The 27,472-nt window shown below is 38.4% G+C and overlaps 2 protein-coding genes across 3 annotated transcripts in view; one reads left to right on the top strand and one right to left on the bottom strand.

Annotated features, from left to right (window-relative positions):
- Positions 1 to 2,809, top strand: part of tmem121ab (transmembrane protein 121Ab) — a 70,308-nt gene extending 67,499 nt beyond the window's left edge. The window contains exon 2 of the mRNA XM_060864981.1: positions 277 to 2,809. Within this exon, the coding sequence (XP_060720964.1) occupies positions 1,241 to 2,191 (951 nt within the window). The 5' untranslated portion in view covers positions 277 to 1,240 and the 3' untranslated portion in view covers positions 2,192 to 2,809. The remainder of the gene's footprint in view (positions 1 to 276) is intronic.
- A 15,698-nt stretch (positions 2,810 to 18,507) lies between these two features.
- Positions 18,508 to 27,472, bottom strand: part of slc24a4b (solute carrier family 24 member 4b) — a 43,689-nt gene continuing 34,724 nt past the window's right edge. The window contains exons 11-17 of one of the 2 annotated variants that reach the window (XM_060866313.1): positions 25,000 to 25,169; positions 24,339 to 24,480; positions 22,399 to 22,565; positions 22,194 to 22,308; positions 20,882 to 20,994; positions 20,193 to 20,258; positions 18,508 to 19,171 (exon numbers count right to left, since the gene is read on the bottom strand). In XM_060866313.1, the coding sequence (XP_060722296.1) occupies positions 19,019 to 19,171; positions 20,193 to 20,258; positions 20,882 to 20,994; positions 22,194 to 22,308; positions 22,399 to 22,565; positions 24,339 to 24,480; positions 25,000 to 25,169 (926 nt within the window). In that variant the 3' untranslated portion in view covers positions 18,508 to 19,018. The remainder of the gene's footprint in view (positions 19,172 to 20,192; positions 20,259 to 20,881; positions 20,995 to 22,193; positions 22,309 to 22,398; positions 22,566 to 24,338; positions 24,481 to 24,999; positions 25,170 to 27,472) is intronic. The other variant, XM_060866312.1, reaches the window with a different exon arrangement.

The raw sequence follows: 27,472 nt of genomic DNA, 5'->3' as shown, positions 1-27,472 counted from the left end.
ATCAGATTTTTTTTTTTATTGTTTAGCATCAGAGAGCTAATACCTGGTTCTCTTTTTTAAAAGATCTGCACGGAAAAGCCTCAATAAGCCATACAAAAGCTGACATGCAGTATTTGATAAGCAGCAATCAGACAACAACATGCTGTTCCATTCATTACACAGTTCATAATAAATCTGACACACTGGCTCTAATGCAATCTGAGTGTGGAGGAGCGAGCTATACGTTATCATCAGATTTGTGCTGACATGCCTCTTTCCCCGCTCTCTCCCCTCCAGGTTACATCAAGCGAAGAGGAAGAATGAAGACAAGTGAGAGAGCCTCCCTTTTTGGGAGCCATGGATGAACACTGGCCCTTGAATGTCCTGCCCTGCTATTTAGGTGATGAATGGCTGCTCCACCGAGTCAATTGTTCTGTGCTACTTGATCCTTCACATGCTGTCTCTGGATTTAATATATGCAGACATTCCAAAACTGTTGGGTTATTTCAGTGGATCTACATTGTGAAAAGCAACACTACATTTTCGGTGTCATTCTCACACGCGTTCAAGGCTTCTTTCCGCTCTACCCAAACTAACCTGAAAAGACGCGCATTATATCTGGTACATGCATGCTAAGGATCTCTCTCACTCAGTGCATGTACCCTGGCCCTGGAGAAAATCATGGCATTTTGTCAATAAATGCTGAGGTGTGGTTAGGCCAGCAGTCTCAGAAGTCAAGCAGAATCAATGAACACTCTGTGAGTAATGAGCGGATAGCTCTTACGTTTAGTGGGCCAGAAAGGAACCACCTGCCAAAACCAAGCCGTGAGCTTGGCTTTTCTTTCTTCCTTCAGACTCGCATTTCCCTTGCAAAGTAGTTCAGCTCCATCCCTGGCTTCAGTATACTGCTTCAGACTGAAATTATTACTTCTCTTCAAGAAAGAAAGAATCTTTACAGTCTGAATACCTCCTGTAATCTCCTGGACTGACTTTTTCATGCCACAATTATAGTACAGCAAGAAAACCCAGACAAAAGCCACTCTCACTCTCAAGGATTAGAGAGTGAAGACACGAATCCTTTCAATTTACAGTAAAGTAATTACGCCTGGCAGAAAGTAGCATCTACACAAAAGGTAAGATAGCTCCTTACATAAAGTAACTAGGCATCGGGTAATTGAAAAGAGTCTCAATTTGACCCATAGCTGGAGTTAAAAAGGGACATCATAGCAGTGAGTCAGCGATAGTGGTGGTGGCCCTCGCCATGGTGCTGCCACCACCAGACAAACGGCACGTCTGTCTCACCACCATTGTCATCATGACCAGCATGGCCTTTATGGATGCCTACCTGGTTGAACAAAACCAGGGGCCACGCAAAATTGGCGTCTGTATCATTGTCCTGGTTGGAGACGTGTGTTTCCTTATAGTGCTCCGCTACGTAGCTGTGTGGGTCGGAGCTGAGGTACGGACGGCACGCCGCGGCTATGCCATGATCCTCTGGTTTCTCTACATCTTTGTTTTGGAGATCAAGCTTTACTTTGTCTTCCAAAACTGCAAGGCTGACCGCAAAAGTCTGGAGACTGTAGCAAGGAAGGCTCTGACTTTACTCCTGTCTGTATGTGTACCAGGCCTCTACTTAGTCTTGGTGGCTCTTGACAGCATGGAATATGTTCGGACTTTTAGGAAGAAGGAGGATATGAGAGGAAGACTCTTCTGGGTTGCTTTAGACCTCCTGGATTTGCTTGATATCCAGGCAAACCTTTGGGAACCCCAACGAACAGGTCTGCCAATTTGGGCAGAAGGGCTGATGTTCTTCTACTGCTACATCCTTCTTTTGATCCTACCATGTGTGTCATTAAGTGAGATCAGTGTGCAGGGTGAAAATGTATCACCACAGAAGATGATGCTATACCCCATGCTCAGTTTGGTTACAATCAACGTAGTCACCATCCTCATACGTGGCGTTAACATGGTGCTCTTTCAGGACAGCCGGGTCTCTACCATCTTTGTTGGCAAAAATGTTGTGGCAATAGCCACCAAGGTGTGTACCTTCCTGGAGTATCGGAAACAGTCCCGAGAATTCCCGGCACGTGAAAACGCAACCGGTATTCCAATGGAGATACAGCAGAACTCAGTGGGACATGGACAGGCTCTGCCAAATGCAACAAGCCTCCCACATGAACCTACACCAGTCCAGGAGATTATTGACACATGACAAATTAACAAATTAGAACAGTCCTCAAGGCTCCAACCTGGCACAGTTCTACCACTTGATGAATGCATGAGAGGGGACTTACAGTATTATTGCATCATTTCTTAGCATTTGGACTGTGTTTCAACTGGGACATATGGAAGAAATGTTAAAACATAAAACACATAAACCAGCTGAAATTTCTAGGTGCAGCAAAACAGACTTTTTCTACTGACTGAGCTGGCATATTTTGCCAGAATTTCGCTCTGTAATTGCTGAGTGACATCAGCTGAACTTGTTTTCCTTTCAAGAACATTTCTGAGCGTGGGATTTTTCTAACGCTGCATTTCTTGCCACATACCTGACCCATCAGATATGAGCATCTCTCTAAATTGGCTCCTGCAATGTAAAAGGACTTTGGGAAGGTATAAGATAGAAGAAAGTAAGCAATTATTGATTTACAACTGAGAGGAAGCTCTGCTTTAGAAATGGCTGTTTTTAGTTAGGATGAGATCTTTGACAAGTGGATAGTAATTGAGTGTGTTCAAATGCTGCAGCTTGTGGTTGTGCATACAGAGATTGTGTGGGATAGTGTGAGGATTGGATAATGATGATAGAGTCAAAAAGAGACCATGGCAACCTCAGCACAGAGAGTAAGACATTATTAAAATAATGATATTATTAAATTATGATATTATTAATAATAAAGATATTATAAAAAAAACATTTATGATATATAATCTATGTACATTCCCTCACAAAAAGCCTTGAAAGTCAGTGAATGCACTCACAGAGCTTTATTTGGTAAAAGCATACAAGTGAACATTATTATTATTATTATTATTATTATTATTATTATTATTATGTACTACTGTGTGCTTCATTTATATGTTTCATGTTGGAGGGTGTTTAATAAAAAAGAATACTTAATGTCAGTGTTTGGATGAGTGGGAGCCTGAGAGAGACGTGCTAAATGTTAAAGATTATAATGTAACACGAAATACATAACAGGAAATTGAGATTTGCCTGTCATCATCCTCCCACTACAGACTGCCAACGTCAGTATGGGCTAAATACAGCAAATATCACCATCCTTTGAATAAATTCTGTCAGCAAAACGAGCACAAAGATATCAAATGGCAAAACTGCAAAAATAATGAATTATCTAAACCTCTATCGGTGGGTGCTCACCTTTTCTAGCCTTACACAGTAAGGAATCCATTCATAAATCACCAGGTCTGTACATCAGGAAATGAATTGTGCCTCTTCTACAAGGTGTTAAAAGCTCTATTCTTGCCCTCAAAGATTTATATATCATCCATAACCTCCTGATATATTCACTCTCAACAGCATTAATTCAGCGCATGTGGATAATGTGAGGCAACGTTTCGTATCTTGCCAGTTGTTGACACCCTCTGTAGTAAGCAGTCCATGCTGAGTAGACGCTTTTTCTCTTGCTTCTACTTTGCTGCACTTCCACACTTCCTCACTTACAGCATCACTGCTCTAAGTGATCACAGCCTCAGAGCCCAATCTGCTGACCATATATCTACATGTAAATAACCTGCCTCTCCAGGGCCATCAACAAAACCATTTGAACATATGCACACTTAGTTTGAGCCAGGAGTGAGCACCAGTTTGTGAATCAACAATAAATTATACAACATAAGAAACATTAGTATGCTTACAATTAACGTTCATATTCCTCCTATTGTTTATGAGGGGCAGGGCATAGCTGGGCATAGACTCATTTTTAATGTTTCTCCACTGGCTTTTGGCTATTAAAGCATGCACATAGTTTTCCCTTTTTACACCATAAATAGTCAGAAATGCTGTGGGGTTATTTTTTATTTTTTTTCACATGTAGCCAATAATTAAATTATTAGTTAATGCTTCAATATTAATTGTTTAGAATACAATCTACTAGTCATTCTGTTCACGATGATGCCAGTAAAAGTTTTGCAAATTATATGTTAAAGATTGTCTAACGATAGACCTGCAATTACAGAATATTGCTGAATTCTGTTTAGGTCATTAATCAGAACGATCCAGATTCATCTGCATAAACAGAAGCATTCTTCAAAGTAAGCTTGAGGTAATAATGTTTTTTGTTTACTTTTCATCATAATTGTAGCTGAACAGTGTGTTTGCTCATTTTATTGTGCCTTTTTTTTTAGACAAGCCTCATGGTAGCGGACACACTATTGAGATTTTTCTCACACTGCCTAAACTTTGTTGCCAGCAGTGAGCTGCCAGTGATGTCAGCATGACAGTTTTTGCATTGATCACAGAGCACCGTTCTCAACTCAAGATAAAATAACTGTTTTGCAAGCTATCATTTTTGTCTGCATCAGTAAAACTCATATGCCAGTGTGATCTCATATAATCATCACAAAGTCAACTCAAATGGATTTTTTCAGTTGTTTGAGAGCATCATGTTCAGTTTAGTGTCTGATGGTGAATGTCATTGTCATCTATCACGAAAAAAGAAATAAAATAAAAGTAATAATAATTTAAATAAAAACTTAAAGCTGGAATTCCTTTCTTCATCATCTCGTGGTTTGATGTCACGCCTCCCAAACTGTACAGCCAGGAAGGAGGTGTGGAATTTTGGGTCCAACTTGATATGCATAGAGAACCTCTATGTAAAAATGGTGTTACCAACATTGACATTGACTTTTAAAAGTATGATAAATTCCACAATCAGTGGTCTGAATGGATAATTATGAAATAATTGACCTGTCTTGTCTTGGCCTGTGAATTGATTTTACTTGTCACCTGCTTCAGAAGGTCAAGATGGCCTGTTTTGATAGGATATGACATAAATCTAAATACTTATACCTCAGACATGACAGAGCCGTATGATAAGTGTCTGTTTTTGGTTTACAGCAACATTTCATGTAAAGGGGTTTTTTGTTTTTTTCATTTCATGGCCGGAGAAGCAATGAAGTTAATATGTATGAGGACAAAACCTTTGTTTTTAGCCCAAAAAAGCTCCCTCATCTTGTGCATGTTGCTGTGAAGGTGCAGAAGGATTCAGTATGTGGTTTTGACCATCAGGACAGTGATTTTAAAAACCACTTGTGCCAGGAAGAAATAGATTTTTTTTTTCTGTCAAGGATAAAAAATAAATGATTTTGCTGGGACTGGGGCCTTGTAGTGGTTTGGCATGCCATCATTTTTTCCCAAATATATTTATGGATTTTCATGCAGGAAGTGCTCAAACAGAGAAGAAGCTGCAATGTCATCACCCATCACCACTGCAGAACAAATTAGAAAGAAAAATCAGACCACAGCAATACCAAGAAGCAATGCCAATTTGGAACTAATTCTACATTTGGGAAGACCAAGCCACATTTTCTGGTTAATGAAAGACAGAAGCAACTACCATAAAAGTCACAAAAGACCTTTCCAGCAATTGTTGAGTTAACTAAGGAGTCAAAGGGTTTTTTTGGGGTTTTTTTTAAGTTCATTAGCCAGGAAATTAGGTTGAAGTTTAAATTTAATCGTACAACATACTGTGCAAATTTCCCAACTAAATTTTACTTTAAAATTCTATGTGAAGTGCAAAGCTTCCATATCAAGATAAAATATGGATATTGTAAAGTAGTGTCTTATTTCTTGCAAAGCAAAGCTCTTTAAGCTGGTGCTCAGCTTGATTTACTTCCTCACAGGTGAATGCATTCAAGAAAATAGCTGCTGCTGGCTTTATTCTTTATTCATGGCTCTCCCTACCCTCGTCGAAACAGCACTGTAGAGACTCACTTGCTAGCAATAACAAGGTGTAATGCACTGCTTTGTGAAATGTAAAGTTTTTCCACCTTTTATGGGTTTGCCAGAAGGAGATATATATGGCAGAGGTGAGTAACACAGTAAACAAGTAAGTGGACTAATGGACAGAAAACTGTTTCTATAGTCCTAATTTTTTTACTTTACTAGAAAATTACGTGGAAACCCTTTGCACTAATCAAGTTTAGTTTTTACATGGGGTGAAACTAAACATGCTTAACATAGAACCTTTAGTGGGTGCAACAGACAAATATAGTTTGCATTACTAGTCTTATCTAGAAATCATTAATTCTAGGTATGTACCAATCCGATATCTTGGATCGGTATCGGCGCCGATCCAAGCATTTTGAGTGGATCTTGTATCGGTGGTGCGTGACCGATCCAAATCCGATACCCGTGGTCATGGGCGTCGGAACCATTATATGTGGGTGGGACAGGACTCACCCACTTTTTAAGACCAATAATATTGGACCCACCTACTTTTACCGTCTCTATTTAGCGCATATGTCTTTTTTTTATATTACTTTTCAGAGCGCCGCCAGTCGAATCCATTCTGCTTGAGGAATTCCCTAATACATTAAACTCCATTCCACGTTTTACCTACAGCATTGACCACGCTCCTGCTTCCTGAAATCTGGGGCGTCGGAACCATTATATGTGTGTGGGACAGGACACGCCCACTTTTTATTTGCTTCCGACGCCCATGCCCGTGGTGGTTGTTTAATGAACAGCAAACATCATAGACTATTGCTTAAACTTATAAGAAAAATACACTTATACTGTATATGAAATTGCATGAAATATACAACTAACTGATAAAAGTACTGTTTGCTACGGCATTAATACTTTTTTTAAGGTTTCTTGTGTTTTCATTTTTCATCCAGTAATGGACATTTTTGTATTTCTTTACCAGAAACAAATATATCTTAATATCTATACATTCTTTAGTTTTAAAGGTAGAAAAGAACACAGATATCAGATCGGTATCGGCCGATACCGGCAAACGCCGGTATCGGAATCGGATCGGGAGAGAAAAAGTGGTATCGGTACATCCCTAATTAATTCACATGAACTTTTTTGAGTATACGTTTTATAAAATAACTTAAGTTAAACAAATAAATAATAACATTATTAACAAATAATTTTAAGTAGTCATATATTATATTTAAGCATGTCTTATAATTTTAAAATTATACTACTTAAATTATACAAAATTAGGATTTTTTAAATAAACAATAAAAACAACCTTTTAACCTTTTTTTATTGTTAGCAAAAAAACAGGTACCACTTCAGTGTACTTAACTTGTCAATCAAAAGACAAGTGAAGGTTTTTTGCATGGGCAAACCTTTTTGCTTGTTAACAATTTTTTTAGATTTTTTTTAGAACACAGTATTCAACAATATGCTATATCTTTGAGAATGTCTAGACATGCATTAAAACTGGATTTGCAATGAAACTTGAGACAAGCCTTTAAAACTAAGCTTGGAGTTGACAACTGTTAACTTGTATTTAGAGCAACAATATTTTAAGCACAACAATACTTAACAATGCTTTTAACAAAATAATACTATACAATGTTACTGTAACAATACTTTTAACACAGAACACTGCTAAACTTTGAAGCATTTTAGAACACAGGACATGCTTGACAAAATAATCTGCTCAAAGATTGTTAGTTTCTTAATTATTTTGTCAAATTGCAAGTTGATTTTTTTAATTTTTGTAGCCTGGGATTTAGGTCACTGTCACCCAACATAAGGAAAACTTGTTGGATGAATAGGAAAGAGTTCTTCGTCGATTTGGGGTAGCTGAGAAGCAGTGCATATGCAAGTCTAAAAGAAATGCACAAGTCTTTTGGTAGGCCTTCGATGCATTCCATCACCAACTTCTTCCTCAATGATGATCTTTACTGAGGCTGGACTAAGATGAAGAGAAGATGGGAACACAACACCTTCCTGCACAACAAGGAGGATTCTAAAATCAAGGTGGTGAAATGAGTAATCATCGTCGGACTCCTAAAAACAGAGTACTTTCAAGACCGTTCTTATGATTAATAACTATTAATAATGTTAAACAAATAGACTTAACAAAGATACATGTTTTAATAGGTAACCACATTTTTCACATAAAAATTCATAAAACTTGCATTTCTACTGCATCTTTACAAAAACCTGTGAAAACAGAGCATAAGAAAATCAGTTGCAGATACAATTTCACTGACATTAACTTTTAACAGTTCAACATTGCTCCGGATTTTGGGTTATTACTTTTTTTCAGAAAGATATCTAACGTGCATCATCAGCCAGGACAAAACTCCAGGCATCTCTCTGCTTACTGTCAACACCTATTTCAATAGGCCCCGCCCATCCCTTAGAAAACCGTGATATACCAAGTTGTCTCTTCTGAACATGATCATTACACTCAATTTTTCTCTCGAATAGTGAAAAAACAACAAAGAATACGAGTAACTTGAAATGTTTAATTAACACAAAATTCAGGTTTAGAGCGTAGGCTAGGCTCAGTTTGGCAGGGATACCACCAAATAGTCGAAGTAGTCATCCAAAATAGTCAATAAAGAGAAAATTATTTTTCTGTTATATTTTATTATTCATGATAGTTATTGCCTTACATTATAGACGTCATTCTCTCAAAAACTAATGACATTCACTCAACAGTGTTGAAATGGTAAAGATCAGCTGCTGCCAATAACATTTAACAGTGTTTGATTATTATACACTAAATCAGTCTAAACCTGCTTCATGTATGCTCTGAGCTGAAGATAAATATTGTATGTAAATAGTTGTATCATAACGGTGAGGCAATAAGAGACCTCTGTACTGTACCAGCTTGAATCACTATAAATTGTCATCTTTTTGTTACTATTTCAAATACAGATGTGAAAATTTATTTTGAACTCCTCCATCGCCTCAGTCTAAAGGTGTCTATAGAGCAATTTAGAGAAAATACTGTTCATAAACAAGGATCAAACCAACCTAGAACTAAAAAGCCTTTTAGTACGTAGCAATTGAGTTTAATCAGTGATGTGGGAGAACAGACTAGAAGACAGTGCGTGAATTAAGGCTAATTAAAATGCGATAAAAGAACAAATAAAGGATCTTAATCTGTTTCTATAAAGTCAAATTTCTGGCATACCTGCAGTGAGATGCCATAAAAGAGGGTTAATGAACTTAAGTAAAGTGCCGACACTTTAGGAGGAACTTTTGTTTGAAAAATTTGCTCAAGGTCAATGCAGCAGTGCTTACAAAGTTTGAACTTGCAGCCCTCCAGCTTTTGTGTAAAAGCACATTTCCCATGAGAATCTGTCTATATTAACATAATTACAAAATTGATTGCTTTTCTGGCCATGAGACTCCAACAAAGACTCCATTTCTATAATATTTCTGTGATAAAAAGAAGTTTTTACTAAACTTACTTTGAATGGGCCACTGGGAAAGTCACATAAGTAGTGGTATAAAAATATATATCTATATATACATTCTGGTCCATGTTGACATGATTGCATCACACAATTCCTGCAGATTTTTCAGGTGCACTTTAATGCTGTGAATCTCCCATTCTTCTACATCCCAAAGGTGTGCTACTGCATTCAGATCCGTTGACTGAGAAGGTCACTGAAGAACACTGAACTCATTATCACGTTCATGAAACCAGACTGAGATGCTTTGTGATGTGGTAAATTAGCGTGCTGGAAGCAGCCGTTAGTAGATGGTAAATTGTGGCCCTGAAAAGATGGTCAGAAATAATACTCACATGGTCTGTGGCATTACATGTGATTATTGATTGGTATTGACATTGTGTGTCACGAAAACATGCCCTACACCGTTACACCACCTTCACCAGCCAGGACTGTTCACACAAGGAAGTTGTGGTCCATGAATTCATGCCATTGGTGCCAAATTCTGAAACTACCATCTGGAGAAATCAAGATTCATCAGAACAGGGCTATGTTACAGTTCAGTTATTGAGTTGTTGTGCATTCAGACTAGGGATGTACCGATCCGATATTTTGGATCAGTATCGGCGCCGATCCAAGCATTTTGAGTGGATCGGGTATCGGTGGTGCGTGACCGATCCAAATCCGATACCCGTGGTCATGGGCGTCGGAACCATTATATGTGGGTGGGACAGGACTCACCCACTTTTTAAGACCAATAATATTGGACCCACCTACTTTTACCGTCTCTATTCAGCGCATATGTCTTTTTTTTATATTACTTTTCAGAGCGCCGCCAGTCGAATCCATTCTGCTTGAGGAATTCCCTAATACATTAAACTCCATTCCACGTTTTACCTACAGCATTGACCACGCTCCTGCTTCCTGAAATCTGGGGCGTCGGAACCATTATATGTGTGTGGGACAGGACACGCCCACTTTTTATTTGCTTCCGACGCCCATGCCCGTGGTGGTTGTTTAATGAACAGCAAACATCATAGACTATTGCTTAAACTTATAAGAAAAATACACTTATATATGAAATTGCATTAATGAAAATAAATATAATAAATTTTATAGTAAATATGTTGCACAACCGCATGCGACAGACATTCAATTTTAGCAGCTTTCCATTTACCTCAGCGCGTTAAACATGTCGCTCATTTGGGTGCAAGGTTTACTGTTTAATACATTTTGCATTGTGTTTCAAGAGTTCTAATTTAAGATTCACTTTAAAATATTGCCTTTTTTCAGAAAATAATTAAATTTAATAATTGCAGTGTATATGGTTTAGATTGTTATACCACTAACTGTTAAAAGTACTGTTTGCTAAGGCATTAATACTTTTTTAAAGGTTTCTTGTGTTTTCATTTTTCATCCAGTAATGGACATTTTTGTATTTCTTTACCAGAAACAAATATATCTTAATATCTATACATTATTTAGTTTTAAAGGTAGAAAAGAACACAGATATCAGATCGGTATCGGCCGATACCGGCAAACGCTGGTATCGGAATCGGATCGGGAGAGAAAAAGTGGTATTGGTACATCCCTAATTCAGACATGTTTTTTCTACTCACCACAATTGTACAGTGTGGTTATCTGAGTCACTGTAGCCTTTCTGTCAGCAGAAAGCTTTGACTTCACTCATCAACAAGGTTTTTCATTCACTGGAACCATCCCATCTCTCACCAGCAACCATGCCACTGTCAAAATCACTAAGGTTTCATTTTTCCCCATTCTAAAGGCTGATGTTCCACTTGAGTTCTTATACACCAGACCTTTATAGCTTTGAAGGCTGCATGAGAAGTACATAAAATTCAAACACTAGCTCTAATAAAAAAAAAAAATCTAAGAATCTAGCTAAATGTATCTTATTATATAAAATAAGACAAAATCTCATATACTTGTCTCATGTTGGTATAAAACGTTTAAGTTCAATCTGCAAAATTGCGCAAAGTGAAAAATATCTAATATAATAATCTGCAGAATTTTTAGCTGTCAGATTAAATTCTGCCTACAAAATTTGGAGTGATGTCAAAATGTGCCAAGGGAAAAAAGTTCTGTCTTAGAAGCTTTCCTGATAACTTATAAATGTAGATGATTCACAAACCCAACTGGTTTAAAATAAAGTTGTTTTTTTTTAAATTATGTATTTATTTATTTCTTCCAATGGATAGATTTATATGCAATGAACAATATCAAGCATCATAAGCATGTATTGAATGTTGAATTAACAGTCTCTGGGTTGTTAATTTCACGTCATGTATAAGATTGGTATCTTCATATCAGTTCCCATTAATCTATGTTCTTTTTCTGCCACCTCTATATGCCAACCCTGCAGTTCAGCATACAATCTTAGCATCTTAGACATAAACCACTCTATTTTATACGTTATACTATATTTATTAACATGTATGTCCTCCATTCATCTAGAGACTTCCATTATAGCCATTACAGTTAATGTTTAGTTTAGTTCAGTTCCGTTCAGTACAGTTAATGTACAGTTAATAGGAGGCAAACAGCAACTTTGTTTGGCATTTCATGATCAGAGAAGCAATCAAGCTCACAATTATGGTGATGAGGACAAACCCTTTCTGCTCTTGGTCATAAAATCTGTTATTAAAAAAAAAGCTTCTTCACACCTGAAAGTAAAAGGCATCAGTGAGTGGGTTTGACTGCCAGGACAGTGATTTAAAAATCTTTCTGCCCAGCAGTAATAGATCTCTCCCTGCCAAGGATGAAAATAAATGGCTTTGCTGGGAGGGCCTCGTAGTGCATTACCATCCCATAATTTTATCCCCAAAATATTTATGGGTCTTCAGGCAGGAAAAGCTCAGCATGACTTCCATTTTAACAGGTCTGTGCAGTATTGTAGAAGTTGCTGTCTATGCTGTCGCCCATCAACTCTGCTGGTACAAATTTAAAAACACTAATTTTTTTATGTCTTGCCAATACCTCAGACGGCTGTAAACATGCAAATCATACTATGTTTTATTGTTACTGCTTTCATGGTTACTATTATTGTTACTAATAGAATGAATAAATCTTTTACAGAAAAACACAATTTTTGGAAGTAGAAGTATTCAGTTCAGATTTCTTTTAGCAATGAGACATTGAATTAAAATAAAGTGAGATTTTTGTTCAATGTATCAAGCACATTCAGATAGACTACCCACTTTCATATGCTAGATACATACTTGGACAAAGGTAGACTATAATTTTTTTTATTTGCCTACACTGATATGGAAGAAAACTGTTTTATATTGGATCTATTACTTTAGTTATTGTTTTAGTGATATTGGCATAAAAGGTATTTGAGTGTATTTATTTCTCAGGTGTACTTATTTATTGTTTACTCTTACTTATTTTTATAGTACAAGAGCATGTTAATTAATTCAGTCATTTTATATAGCTATGTTAAGAATGCTTTTATTTCAAGCATTTTCATTGTCAATTCCACTGTATAGAGTTTTAATTCTCCTAGGGATTTTTCTTTGAGAACCATTTGAGTCAATCACTAAAGGAAACACAGGTCTTGAAATATTACAGACATTTTTGTCCTGGATATCAGGAGAAAATGAAGCTTGTCAGAAACCCATGCTGAGAGTCAAGATCTCATCAGGCGCTTTGTGAGAATTAAGCTTGTGGACAAAAGACAGTGGGCACGTGCATACATGTCATTAAAGGTTCTGGGCTCATCAGAGAGCAGGACAGCAAAGTCGTGAGGCTAAGAAGTGTGTGAAGAGCCTGTAAGCTCTGTAGCCTGAGGCAAGGCTCATTAAAGAAAATCAGTCAGCTGAATCTTGACAAAATACACAGAATATTAGGAAGGCATGGTGATGATTTTTGTTTTTGTAACATCCTGAAGATTTCATGTGATTGTTCGTTTCACGTAATTCATTCTCTACCGTACAACAGCATGCTATTGAGCTAGAGAACAGTTCATCGTCAACTATTGCATTATATTGCATTCATATTTGGACAAAGTTTTCTAAATTACAATTAGGTACATTTCGTAACTTATACAATTTTCCCCTTCTGTCAAATTTAGTCAACGAACACTTGGTTGATGTATGACATTTGCACCTTTACATTTGCACTGGAGCTACAAGGCTAATGGTTAGTAGCTAGCAAGTAAGAAAGATTAATTGCTGCCTGTTTAGCAAACATTATATAAGAAGTGATCTTACTCCTGCTCAGACTGCACTTCCCAGTCTCTGACTGTGACAGAAACACTATGAAAACAAAGCTGGTCCTTTGTGCAAAGCAAATATGAACACACGGTAGAAGGTAGCTAATGACTGAGGCTAATTTGAGAAGCTATAGCATGTAACTATGAAGTAATGTATGCATGTAGTTTTAACAGTGTAGTGAGAGCAAATTCTGGAATCTGGACGTTTTCCTTAGACTAAAAAGTATTCATACTATAGAGTTATGCTGTAAATGCAGTTAATCAACCCTAAACCTCCTTTTTTTTTATCCTCAGGAATATTAAGAAACACTCCAACTTGCAGATGATGGCAGAAATCACATGAAACAGCAAAGGCACTCACTTATGTACAGCCTACAGCACCAGTGAATATGGTTACTGAAAAATATGAATATACCATGCTGCTGATTAGGGGGAAAAATGTCACTGATTGACTGCTGAAAACGTTCCACACAAAATAGGCAGCAGTAGTCTACATTTTTATGAAAAACTCACAAGCAACTACAGGATGTTAAGTGCATGATAAGAAATATTGAACTTCATTAAATTTGCTTGAAAACTCTGTAATTGTCATTCATTTAAGAATGAAGATAGCTGATAAATTAGGCTCATCTGTCTCTGTTGGATCAGACACAGATGAACCTAATTTATCAGCTATCTTCATTCTTAAATGAATGACAATTGGATTTTTAAAATCCATGAAGATAGCCACATTTCACAAGTCAACATCCAACCTGCAGAAACATGTACAGGTAAGCCATTAGCTGGCTGTGTGAGCTAGACTAGCTAGTCAGTGCTTTTAATGTTGTACAATATAAAAACTTTGTATGACGCTTTCAGTGTTGCATTAAAGCTATTAAATGAATGCTGCTACAGCTGATAGATAACATTTAGGATCATGTATGAGGAGCTAGACAGATGGATAAATGACTAGCAATGTAGCTGAGAACTTGTGTACATTAGCATGAGCTACAGTAGTAACTTCAACAGGGCTGAAAAGACTAATTACTATAAGTAACATCAGCAACATCTTAGAAATAGAACATTCGTAGGTCAGTTGTAGATATAAAGTAACATGTTAAACAATTATTTAAGTAGTTTTTACCTTATATGTTCATATTTGAGTCATTTTCTTTAACTCAAGTAAATTTTGCTATAGTAGCTATTGCACTCTTTCCACCAAATCAATACACTTTTATAAATTTACTGACGTATTATTAACCTTTTCACTCAGTTTTATTCACAGACCATTTACAGTACCGTCCTGTTCAACATGTAAATCAGCCATGAGGCAAAAAGTTGTCAAAAAATTAAGCTTGAATTGCTTGTACAGTGGTTTTATTAAACAGCAAAATGAAAATTTACAAATACAACTACAGTAGATATATTATCATTTCAATAATCATTTCTACTGCTGCCACTGAGTGATACCAAACTATAGAAAACTATGTGGGAGAAGGTGTGTCTGGTTTCAAGATTTTTATTTTATTTCATTTAATTTTATTTTTAATAAATCCCTAAGCAAATCTGCTCAACCTATTAAGCAGGTCAACAAACTAGCATAGCTTTTAATTGATCGTGAGTTCATTTGTACATCCCCAGTGCTATGCTGATTAGCTATATTAGCATTTAGTGTCACTACAATACTAAATAATTCAACTTTATCAATCACCAACTATTCCTTTGCTGGTTAAAGTATTCTGAGTGCCAATAAAGTATATTTTTAGCCAATAGGTCAGAAGAGTGTGAACAGAATATCTCTTAAGTGTGTAACAGTTTCTGAACTTTACGATACGCTTGCTGTTCTAGTGGATAACGCTTTGAGAACACTGTAGCTCGGCAACTGGCAAATATAAAAACACAATATAAGGCTAATGTTTGAGGTAGCCATAAGGCTAATGTAGCCATGAAGCGTTTAAACATTTTCCATAGCTTTGTTGTTAAATTACCCAGAAATAATTCCATACTCTTAAAACCTACCAAACCTCTAATGTACAATCTTGGAACAATCCAAAAACAGAATTTCTATAGATTTTGCTAATAAAACTTGGAGCTATCTCAAGGCATCATTACTCTTATGGATTCCTGTCATAAATGTGTCACTACCCAGATTGAATGTAGAACTGTGTGGGTGGAACACCAGTCCTGTCCTGGAAAAAGAGTAGATAACCCATTTTCACAGATAATAATCTCTTCTCTTTTATACTCAAGCATTCACTAGCATTATTGCTAAAATACTGAATGGACACGAGTTTAACCTTGGTCATGTGACCAATGTGGGGGGGCACTTGTTTTATCAAATACTTAGCAAAGAGTACCACCTGCTGGTCAAGACTCAATTTTTAATTTGCATTCAAATATTGCATGAGATCAACTCAGTTGTCCTCGAGACAAATTAACCCATTTATCCAATGCAAATAATTGTAGGTTCTGTTTGCTTTCCTGTTGAAGTCTATATTAAATCTAACTACAGACTCAGTCACTCATTTTCTACCGCTTATCTGAACTACCTCGGGTCACGGGGAGCCTGTGCCTATCTCAGGAGTCATCGGGCATCAAGGCTCTAACTACACATGCTTCATTTATTAAGATAACAGATATGCGTCCTGTCATTTCCTCTTCTACCCAAGAACCAGAGAGAGTTTCTTAGTTCAGGACAGACTCTGAATGTGTTAATATTTTTACCCCTTTAACTATTACCCTATCAGCAAGATCAAAAACCCTTAATGGTTGGGTGAAATCAGAAATCAGGTTCAAATCCGAGTGAAAAGCAATAGGATACTGATAGAAGAGCTGATTAAAGCTTTGGCCCTCAGGAGGAACCACTTGCTCTTTCTGAAATGAAGGAAAAAGTCTTTCCACTGAGCAATCATTCGAGAGAAAGAGAGCGGTCCAGTAGCCCATAATGCATTGCATGTTGGACAGGAAAGACTCTTTTCTCGTCTCGCTTTGGCGGCATCACAAGTTAAGACATTTAAAACCACACATTCCAACACTGACACCCGTTGAAACAGCAGAATTTAATCTGAACAACTTCCCTTAGGACTTCCCCTTCCCTTGATATAGGACAAATGTACAGGACTCATTTCCACTTTTTTAATGTTATTGCTTTACAGTAAAATGCATAATGGATACATCCATTATAACAAGACAATACATTCATCAAAGTTAAACATTGTTAATGGTATCTAAGTTTACATTATATATATTCATTTATTTTTAATGATCTTTTCTTATAAGACACACAAATCCTACATCAGGTTGAGCTCACAGTGCATAGGGTCACGTTCGTTTGTACTGAACCGCAATCCCCCCCCCCCCCCCATATGTTAAATAGACCTTATAGACACACCCGCACATCATATGCAGGTCATACGAGTCGTACGAAATGTGTTCTTATTAAATATTTAATATGCACTCAACACATTCTAGTTTTTCCAAAAAAAAAAAAAAAAAAGTATTACATACGCGTTTATGAATTGAGTCGGTACATTAAACGTGTGTGCATTTGTGTAATAGTACAAGAGAACATCAAAAGTACATGAGACATACAGAGACTCTTACAGGTCCAACCCCACCAAAAATCTGATACATTTTCATTTGCTTTCACCACAAACGAACTTAACTCTTTGCTTTCAAACATATACTTTTTAAAGAAACAATTTTCTTTCAAAAACGAACAAAAAGGTCCAATACAGCTGACAATGCATCTTCATCATCAGTATCTGTAAAGTGTACAAAATGGCACTAGAGATTTGTTTTCCCCTGTCCATAAAATTAAACTCCAAACAAGCTGCCATTCAAATAAATGGAAATTAAAATGGCCAGTGTGCTGAGAGTCAGAGTCCTTAGAAAAGAAGAGTCGATGTATTAGGAGTGCGTGAGGACATTTCCTCTCAGGCATGATTAGCAGCTTCAAAAAAAGTCTTGCAGTCTTCTCATGTCCCATGACAACAGATTCAAGTCAATCACAAATGGGAAAGATGGGAACTGTATCGCTGCTTGCATAGCGCCCACCCTCCCCCCCCCCAACCCACCCACACCCCCAAACGCACACATCCTTAACATTCTTCTAAACAGCTAATGAATCGGGCGTCCTGATGAAAAGTGGTTCGTGTTTGTCCTTCATGCTAAGACGTGAAAGCGACGCTCATGTTGAGATTGCATATTGTAGCGGCAAACCTCACACAAAAATTAGACATGCTTTTCAGGAACAGTGTTTTGTTTGTTATGCTGTGTTTTTTTCAATACGAGTGGGGGTGGGGGGTTCAGGGGAAGCAGTTTTTATACACTGCTGCTGGTTTGAGTTCCCATCATGCACTGCACATTAGGATGGGATGTGCTTTCTGCAGCTTTGCTCAAAGAGTCAAGGCCAGGGATCTCGCCTCCCATAATCACTCTACAATATTTTACACTCACACTGAAGGAAGTATGGTACACTGATGGGAGAGGATTGTTTGGATGTCTGTTTTAAAGTGCAAGTATCTACATGGAAAGTATTTGATCAACCACCACTAATCGGCTAGGAGAGAAAATCAGGGTCAGGAGTCAGGATCCAACCTACGATCCTCCACATCCTGCTCAAAACAACACATTTACTCACATCAATTATATACAGCTTTCCCTAGAACATTCCAGACATTTCTTCAGACAGGGAAAATGAAATGACGTTCCATGAGATGAGCCATTTTATTAAGAAAGTACTTCCACATTCCTGCCGTTCTCTCTCTCTTTCGCTGTCATTCTGAATTCTTATTCTAAAAAAAAATATAACAAAACTGTTTGGAAGTAAATGATTTTCACAAAAGCACTGCAAAATAGAAAAAACATGCACATTTGTTAGCGTTACAATCCAACGAGTGAATAAATTAAACTGTCAATAAATAATATGAAAAAAATCAATGTAGATTAAAATTAAATAAATAAAGTGAGGTGTTTATGTAGGGCAAAGCCAACAGAATCCAGACTTGAAAAATTCACTCCGCAACATAGAAGTGGTCTTTTCTTTTTTTTTTTTCCCCAAGAATAAAATCAGCTGCCAACAAGAAGATCCTTGTTTTGGATCATGGAGAGAACTTGGTTTTTCATGACTGAGGGCTTGTGTTATTGTTTGATTGACCTGCTATGGTGAGACAAGCTCCTGGTCACCAAAGAAACATCAAAACACATTGTGGACTGCTGTCAGTGAAAGAATATCTAGAATTGAACGAAAGAAGAACGACATCTCAGTCCACTTTGAGGTAATGGTGGTTTTGATACTGCAGTGGAAGACCAGCGGCTAGTAAAGAACAGACAGAGAGAGAGAGAGATTTTGGGTAAGGGTTGAGAAAGAAAAATCAAGAGGGACTGGATGGAGGTGAATATTAGCAGGATGTGGAGGAGACTGAGTGGATTTTAATGGTCCTCCTGACACATGGGCAGGTTGACGAAGGTGAACACGTTGTACTCGATCATGATGGAGAAGCAGAGGAAGATGGCGTACAGGACCAGCACGTACGCACCCAGCTTAAAGTCCAGCTTCCACTTGTTGATATGGATTCCCAGGACCTAAACAAACAGTCACATAAAGACAGAAGGTTTACAGACGCTCTACACTCTTAAATAATATGGACCAAGAATAATTTCACACATTTTTTTTAATGTCTCAAGAAGCACCAAGTAAGAAAAGGCTTTTGTTGTTGCTGTTGTAGTAGTAGCTGAGGACCAATCATGTCATGTCGTGTATAAAACATTTCTGGACATGGTGTTAAGAAAAAATCCATAATATGGTGAAGAAATGAGCGTTTTTTCCTCATTTAAAAGTACCTGAAGTGTTGAATATTTAGAATACAATTTAGTTCTTATCAGCAATAATCAGTAGCTCCCTCATCAACTTCTATTTTTCTCTCTCTTGAATACAGCAAAAATTGTTTCTGGTCATGTTAGCAAGAATCCAGAAGAAATATCCTAAAGACTTTCCAGAGCTGGAAAACCCACTGGCCATTAAACAAGCCCTAGCACTGGAGGGTGCTTTGCTCCTTAACAAAACACTAATAAAAGCTTCAACTTTTATCCAGTTATTATAAGTATGTGCAAATTGTCATTCAAGTACAAGCAAATTTTAGCAGTCTAAACTTTAACCTCATCAGTTATAACCAGTCAATCAAGCATGGTGATTAGAATATTAGGTCACACCCATAAAGTTATCAAATCAATGTCTGATCTATTTGCTCAAGCATTCAGGAAAGCTTGAATAATAATAAAAAAAAGTTAATATAAGTATAACATATGACTCATGTTTGCACTACAAATGAGTAGAATGTTTTGCACTACAAATATTCCCTGGGGTTTTAATATAAAAGCAGCTATACACCAGTTTGAAGAGTAATTGATAAGTGTACTGTCCATACACCAAGAGATTGATTGCACTTGACAACTGCAGCAGTGTCTTATGAGAGCTAATAAAGTTTGCTGTTTACATGTTCAAGATAACTTCAAGCTTCAGTAGAGCAGCTTTTCAGCCATGTCAGCAAAATCAAGTGTGTATCTGGTTTAGTGTGCATTTGTGTGTGTGTGTAGAATCACCCACAGTGAGAGCAACGGAGCCAAGCAGCAGCACGACAGAGTACACTAACCCTCGACTATTTATCATCACCTGAACGAGAGAGCAGAAAAGACAAGGTTAAAACACTTCCCTAACAGGAACGGCAGCAACATTCCTGATGTGAGTGCAAACACTGTTTATGCACACAGCTCAGTTTCTTTAATTTTTTTTTATTACTTCTTTGCAGCCAAGTCTCTCTCACACAGACCTGGGGGAATTTATCTTAGCTAAATACAGTAGCCTAACTCAGGAACAAACCTAATTTGACTGTAGTTAATTGTGTTCAAACTCTGAAATTGGGGTAAAATAAAAACAATCAGTAAAATCATGGGCTGCTGGTGGTGTGCAGACTTAGAACCTTAGAAATATTTGAGAAATAAAATGAAATCAGATATAATAAAGTGATGTTAGTCATGTCCCATTTCCTTCACATATTTCCAATCCTGAGAACAGGCAGAGCTCAGGGTTGTTTATATTGATCACTGAGATGAATATACTGAGGTGCTTTAAATAAATGTGACGAGACATCCTAACTCAGTGGGACAGAACACTGCTAAGCACTGAGCATAAAGCGTCTATAAAACATTATATTCTAATATCAGCCTAAAAACGCTGCACCACAAGAGTTAATGATCCAAGACCAGTTTAAGCAATCACAAAGTGGATGATTTTACCACTGAGCCGTAGTTGATGGCCATCGTCTGCAGAGCCCATGGCAATCCAAGTCCCACCAGGATGTCAAACACGTTACTGCCAATGCTGTTAGACACAGCCATGTCACCCAGACCTGCAGCGTGTACGTGCGCACACACACACACAGCCTGTACTGCTATACAAAACCTAACATCATAGACAATAAAACTCACATGATTTTATATATATATATATATATATATATATATATATATATATAAATAAATAATACATACACATTATATATATATATATATATATATATATATATATATATATATATATATATATATATATATATATATATATATATTTATTTATTTTTTTTTATTTAAGGAAATTATTAGCTAACATGAGCTTTGCTAACATGGGATATGCTCATGTGACAGGAATTCTAAGAGGATTTAAGTTTTATCGAGCCAGCTAACATTAGGTAACTAGACAGACTTCAAAAAAGCTTGTTTAATAATGCTAATAATCTCCTCTGCTAGCACTATATAGCTAGCATGATCTAACAAGATAGAATTCAAAAGGAGTTTTTTAAATCATGTTAAATAATGCTAATAATCTCCTATCTTCTGCCCACATTATATGGTTAATATGAGCTGATTAGATAGAGTTGTTTCTAGAGGTGTTTCTTTTTAAAAGTCAGGTTTAATACCGCTAATTTCATCCACTAACACTACATATATTTAATTGTTATAATTAAACAAAATTCTGCATTTTATTTTTTTTTTGTTGTTACATTTAATAATGCTAATAGTCTCCACTGATAGTACTATTTTGGTTAACATTAGCTAACCAAACACTCTGGCTACAAAAGGACTGTGTGTAAATATGACAAGGAAGAAGTTCACACATTTATGAATTTTCACTGTTAATTCTTTCCAGGTATCTAAAATGAACAAAACTGACAAAAAATTTCAGATGATTTTTAAAATCATACAGATTCAGAATGTACAGAGCAAGCTAGCTAACATGAGCTAATCTGACAGGATTTGCGAGACTTACTCTTGAGCTTAATCTGGTTTGAATAGCCTGTCTGAGTTCACATACAGGCTAATCTGTTTAATAATAGGCTTAGATTATATAGAGTACCACCATTCAAGTTCCTGTGAATGACTTGTTACTACAGAAATTCTACTGTATTAGAACAAATCGCATTCATACAAACCGATAATTGCCCCTGCAGTCAGCACTACTGTCAGAGCTCCAGGAACTTTTTCACAAGTTGGCAGTGATGAAAAAACTTCCCTAAAACACCCTCAACATGTATGAATAGCAGAGACAAACCTTGGCGAGCAACAATCAGGCTGGCGATGCAATCTGGGACGCTAGTGCCGGCTGCCAGGAACGTGATGCCCATAATAACGTCAGGAATGCCGAGCGTGTACCCGATGATGGTCACCTAAAACAGTGTGCAAGCTAGGACTTTGACAAAACAAGGAACGATGATGAAAGCTGAGTGAAACAGAATAGGCTGCTATTTCACACTTACCATCCACACCATAAAGTAGGAGAAGACCGCAATCCAGACCGTCGAAAGGATGAAGGACAGCATGAAGTATTTCTCCCAGCGAGGTCTGGAGCAGTTTGGGATGGTGAAGAAGAGCAGAAGCAGCAGAGGCCATGAGACCAGCCATTTGGTCTTGTTCATACAGCCCTCTACATATACACACAAACAATAAACCCCACAAACATTAATAGCAGATCTTACAAGAACAACGAAGCAATGAAGGACTAAGAGCCAACACTGTTGCTCCTACAGTATCAGACCTGTAATGTAGGACGTTTAGGAGGACTTTCTCTTAAATATTACAACAGAGCAGAACTTCAGAGCCTGTCTGCTAGTTCAAACTGATGCAGCTGTCAAAGAAATTGCCATGATTTTAAAGGGCCATGATTTCAAATCTTAACAATGCCATAGTGATTGAAAAGCTCACTCAAATCTACTCACAAATGGCTTCCAAATTACTCAGTTAAGTGAAGTTCTATCAGCTTACACGTGTATTGAAGCCAGAATTGGCGTAATGCGGTCATGTTTCCGTGCTTTAGTTAAAAGGCGTGCAGCTGCATTTTGAACCAGTTGGAGGTGAGACAAGGAAGTCTGGCCAATTGCATTTCTACACAATTTATTATTTTTTTTTTATAATTAAAATTATTTTTAATTAACACAAAATTAAATTGAATACAGTGGCTTCCATCTCAATCACTTAAAACCTCATTTAGCAAATCCCTAATTAATTTTTTAATAAAATGTCAAATTTCATGCATGAGCATGTTGTGTTTAGGTGAACTCAGATTTGAATTCAACATTTTTTATTTTTTTACACAGAACACCAGAGAGAGAGCAGAAGGTGTGACACTCCGTACTTTTGTTTTCTTTTCCACAATAATGGATTCCTCTGTCTGTGATGAAGCAGGAAAGATTGACAGCTTTCCCTAGATTCATGTTTATAATCCAGAATGTGTGCTCATGTTTGGCACTCAATGTTGACCTCAATAAGTTTCTGCCTAAAGCATTAAACTAAAAGGAAACTCAAAAAGCTTTAACTCAACCAGTGTTGGATGTGAACTGAAGACATTTCCACAGTACAGTGAACACTGCACAGTGACTTGAAAGAAATTATCTGATTAAGTTAATCATTGTGTCACTGAAAGCTGGTGAAGATTTAAATAGGAAAAAAAAACTTTGCTGTGTGCTTTAAACTGAATCTTACATTAATCCCTAATTTTATGCTTGTCATAATCAGCTATACCAGATGTCAAGATGCACAAAAGGTGCAGCATCTGTAGTAATGGAAGCAATTCCACATACAGCTGTTTGTAAGTAATCGTGTCTTTTGCATTTGCATTCTGATAAATAGACCTGGCTCATCCATCTTTTTTTCTGGCTGGACTTCATCACCTCAAAATCACAAGACAAACATCCTAAAGATCATCATGAGATTACTGTGGATGGTACCACAGAGAAACTATAACGATAGCTGTGGATGTTCTTCCTTTGATAGCCTTCAGACTGAAATTGCTTATGACAGTTTGCACTAAATTCTCCATCAATTGAGTAATGAAATTTAATTTCATTTGGATACAATAGACTTGGATTTAAAGCTCAAGGTTTCATCGTCTCAGAGTTTATCCTGCTTCTGTCACCTCTGGCTTTCTGATGAAGGATAAACTGAGATTGTTTGATGAGGTTTTAATTGTTTACTAATGCACAACTATGTTAGTTTTTTTTTTTTATTTCCCCCAATTTGCAAAAGTGACCTTATTAATAAACTCAAGTCCAGTTCAAGAGCTGCACTGTTAAGGTATAAAGGGCCTTAATGAAGAGTGTTCAGATGGCTATTTATCAACCATAAGTGTGATTTTTTTTTCTCCAGTTTCAGAGAGGTACCCAAACATCACACCCTTTCCTTTGCTCTGTATTTTTCTTACTTGGTATAGAGAACGGTGAGGTCAGGTCTCCATCGTCCTCCTCACTCGGCTTGTCCTCGGGCACGTTCCCATTCTCAATGTCGCTCTTTCCATCCACCACCGCCACCTCAATGCCATTGGCTCCCTGCACCAGTTTCTGTCTCTGCCATGACAAAGAGAGATGGGGGGGAAAGAAAAAATGACTATTTTAAGAGTACTATTTTAGCACATTATTATGCAAATGATTTAGAAAATTTGATTTAAGGTTATAACATAAGCTACGGCAACAGTCCAAGTCTATCCTTTATTATCTGATTTATATGTATTAGGACCGTACGAATTTTACTGGTTAATATCTCAAACTATCATGCAGTCACTTTTCCATATTCAAATACAAAAAGGTTCTCAAAAATGATTTCAAGATGTCATTCCATCTAAAACAAAAATCTTTTCTAATCCTTATTCTATTGTTATTATTTATTAATTAAACATTAAATGTTGATCAGAAAATGATGTTTCCATCCTGGGATTTTAACCCACTGATATTGATGTAATATGAATAACAGGATGAACTACTGCTAAAGTTCACACCAGTTCATAGCTGGACAACATTACAGGCTCATAATATATTAATGATAACATGGTTTTTAAAGGGTCTCTACACTTGTCATGTGATGCGCACCTCTGTAATAATGAGACGGCTAGCCATGCGCAGGCGAGTTTTGGGTCCGAAGTGGTTGGTGACCATGACACGAAGCCCAGCCTCGGGAAAACGATAATTCGGAGGACTGGCATTGATGATCTCGTCTACCATGATCACTGAGCCTCGATTGTAGGTCTTACTAGGTTTGACTACAGGGTTATAGTATGCATGTTATACTACAATCAGGAATATACTCGATTAATAATTCAGAGCTATTAGATACAAGAGGAGGAGGAGGAGGAGGAGGAAGAAGACACACTGTTCATACAAACAGTGTTTATGTTTAAATGAACAGCTTTTAATTAGCAGCATACATGTTATTGCACTAAACTTTACAGCAAGAAAAGTACAATTACAGCATTTCACTACAATTAAAAAAGAAGAGCTCTGTTACGTACGCTTACACACCAACACAACACATTGGCTTATCCTCAAATTCCTTCTAATGTTCAGCATTTATTCAAAGGTACAAAGTGGTTTGTTAAAACGCACAGAATCAGAGAGAATTATTCCATAACAAGACATGAAACAGCCAAGCAGAAGCAGAGAGGGTTTAGTATGGCTAAACAGACAGGCTATTGAACTCGAATAAAGCAGAAATTGGCTTAAAAGAGTCTGTCTCAGAATTCAGGAAGAAAAAAGAGAGAAAATGAAGAAAGAGCACACAAGGGATTACCTTTTTTTTTTTTTTTTAATCAGACTGCGGCAAAAAGCATGGATGCACACACACACACACCCACACCCCCCCCCACACACACACATATACCCCCACACACACATATACCCCCCCACACACATCACATATACCCCCCCCACACACACACACACACACACACATCCATCCCCACACACACACACATCCATCCCCACACACACACACACACATCCATCCCCACACACACACACACATCCATCCCCACACACACACACACACCCATCCCCACACACACACATCCCCACACACACACCCATCCCCACACACACACACACACACATCCATCCCCACACACACACACACATCCATCCCCACACACACACATCCATCCCCACACACACACACACACACCCATCCCCACACACACACACACCCATCCCCACACACACACACACCCATCCCCACACACACACACACCCATCCCCACACACACACACACCCATCCCCACACACACACACACCCATCCCCACACACACACACACATCCATCCCCACACACACACACACATCCATCCCCACACACACACACACATCCATCCCCACACACACACACACATCCATCCCCACACACACACACACACACACATCCATCCCCCCACACACACACACCCACCCCCCCACACACACCCCCACCCACCCCCCCCCACACACGCACACATCCCCCACACACACACACACACACCCCCCCACACACACACACCCATCCCCACACACACACACACATCCATCCCCACACACACACACACATCGCCCCCCTCACACACACACATCCCCCCCCCACACACACACACATCCCCCCCACACACACACACACATCCCCCCCACACACACACACATCCCCCCACACACTTCCCCCCCAAAAACATCCCCCCACACACACATCCCCCCACACACACATCCCCCCCACACACACACACATCCCCCACACACACACGCACACATCCCCCACACACACACACACACCCCACACACACACACACCCCACACACACACACACACACCACACCACACACACACCCCCACACCACACACCCCCACACACACACACCCCACACACATTCCCCCCCCACACACACTCCCCCCCACACACACACACACATTCCCCCCCACACACACACATTCCCCCCCCCCACACACATCCCCCCCACACACACACACACACACTCCCCCACCACACACACACACACATCCCCCCCCACACACACACATCCCCCCCACACACACACATCCCCCCCCACACACACATCCCCCCCCACACACACATCCCCCCCACACACACACACATCCCCCCCACACACACACATATTCCCCCCCACACACACACACACCCCCCCCACACACACACACACATCCCCCCCACACACACACACATCCCCCACACACACACACACACATCCCCCACACACACACACACACCCCACACACACATCCCCCCACACACACACACTCCCCCCCACACACACACATCCCCCCCCACACACACACACATCCCCCCCCCACACACACACACACACATTCCCCCCCTCCCACACACACACACACACACACTCCCCCACCACACACACACACTCCCCCACCACACACACACACTCCCCCACCACACACACACATTCCCCCCCCCACACACACACACACATTCCCCCCACACACACACACACATTCCCCCCACACACACACACATCCCCCCCACACACACACACACACATCCCCACACAGATATACTTAAACACATTCATG

This window comes from Tachysurus vachellii, chromosome 3 (assembly GCF_030014155.1).
Source record: "Tachysurus vachellii isolate PV-2020 chromosome 3, HZAU_Pvac_v1, whole genome shotgun sequence".
Taxonomy (NCBI): domain Eukaryota; kingdom Metazoa; phylum Chordata; class Actinopteri; order Siluriformes; family Bagridae; genus Tachysurus; species Tachysurus vachellii.
The sequence above is the reverse complement of the archived record's forward strand: the minus strand, read 5'-3'. Positions and strand labels throughout refer to the sequence as shown.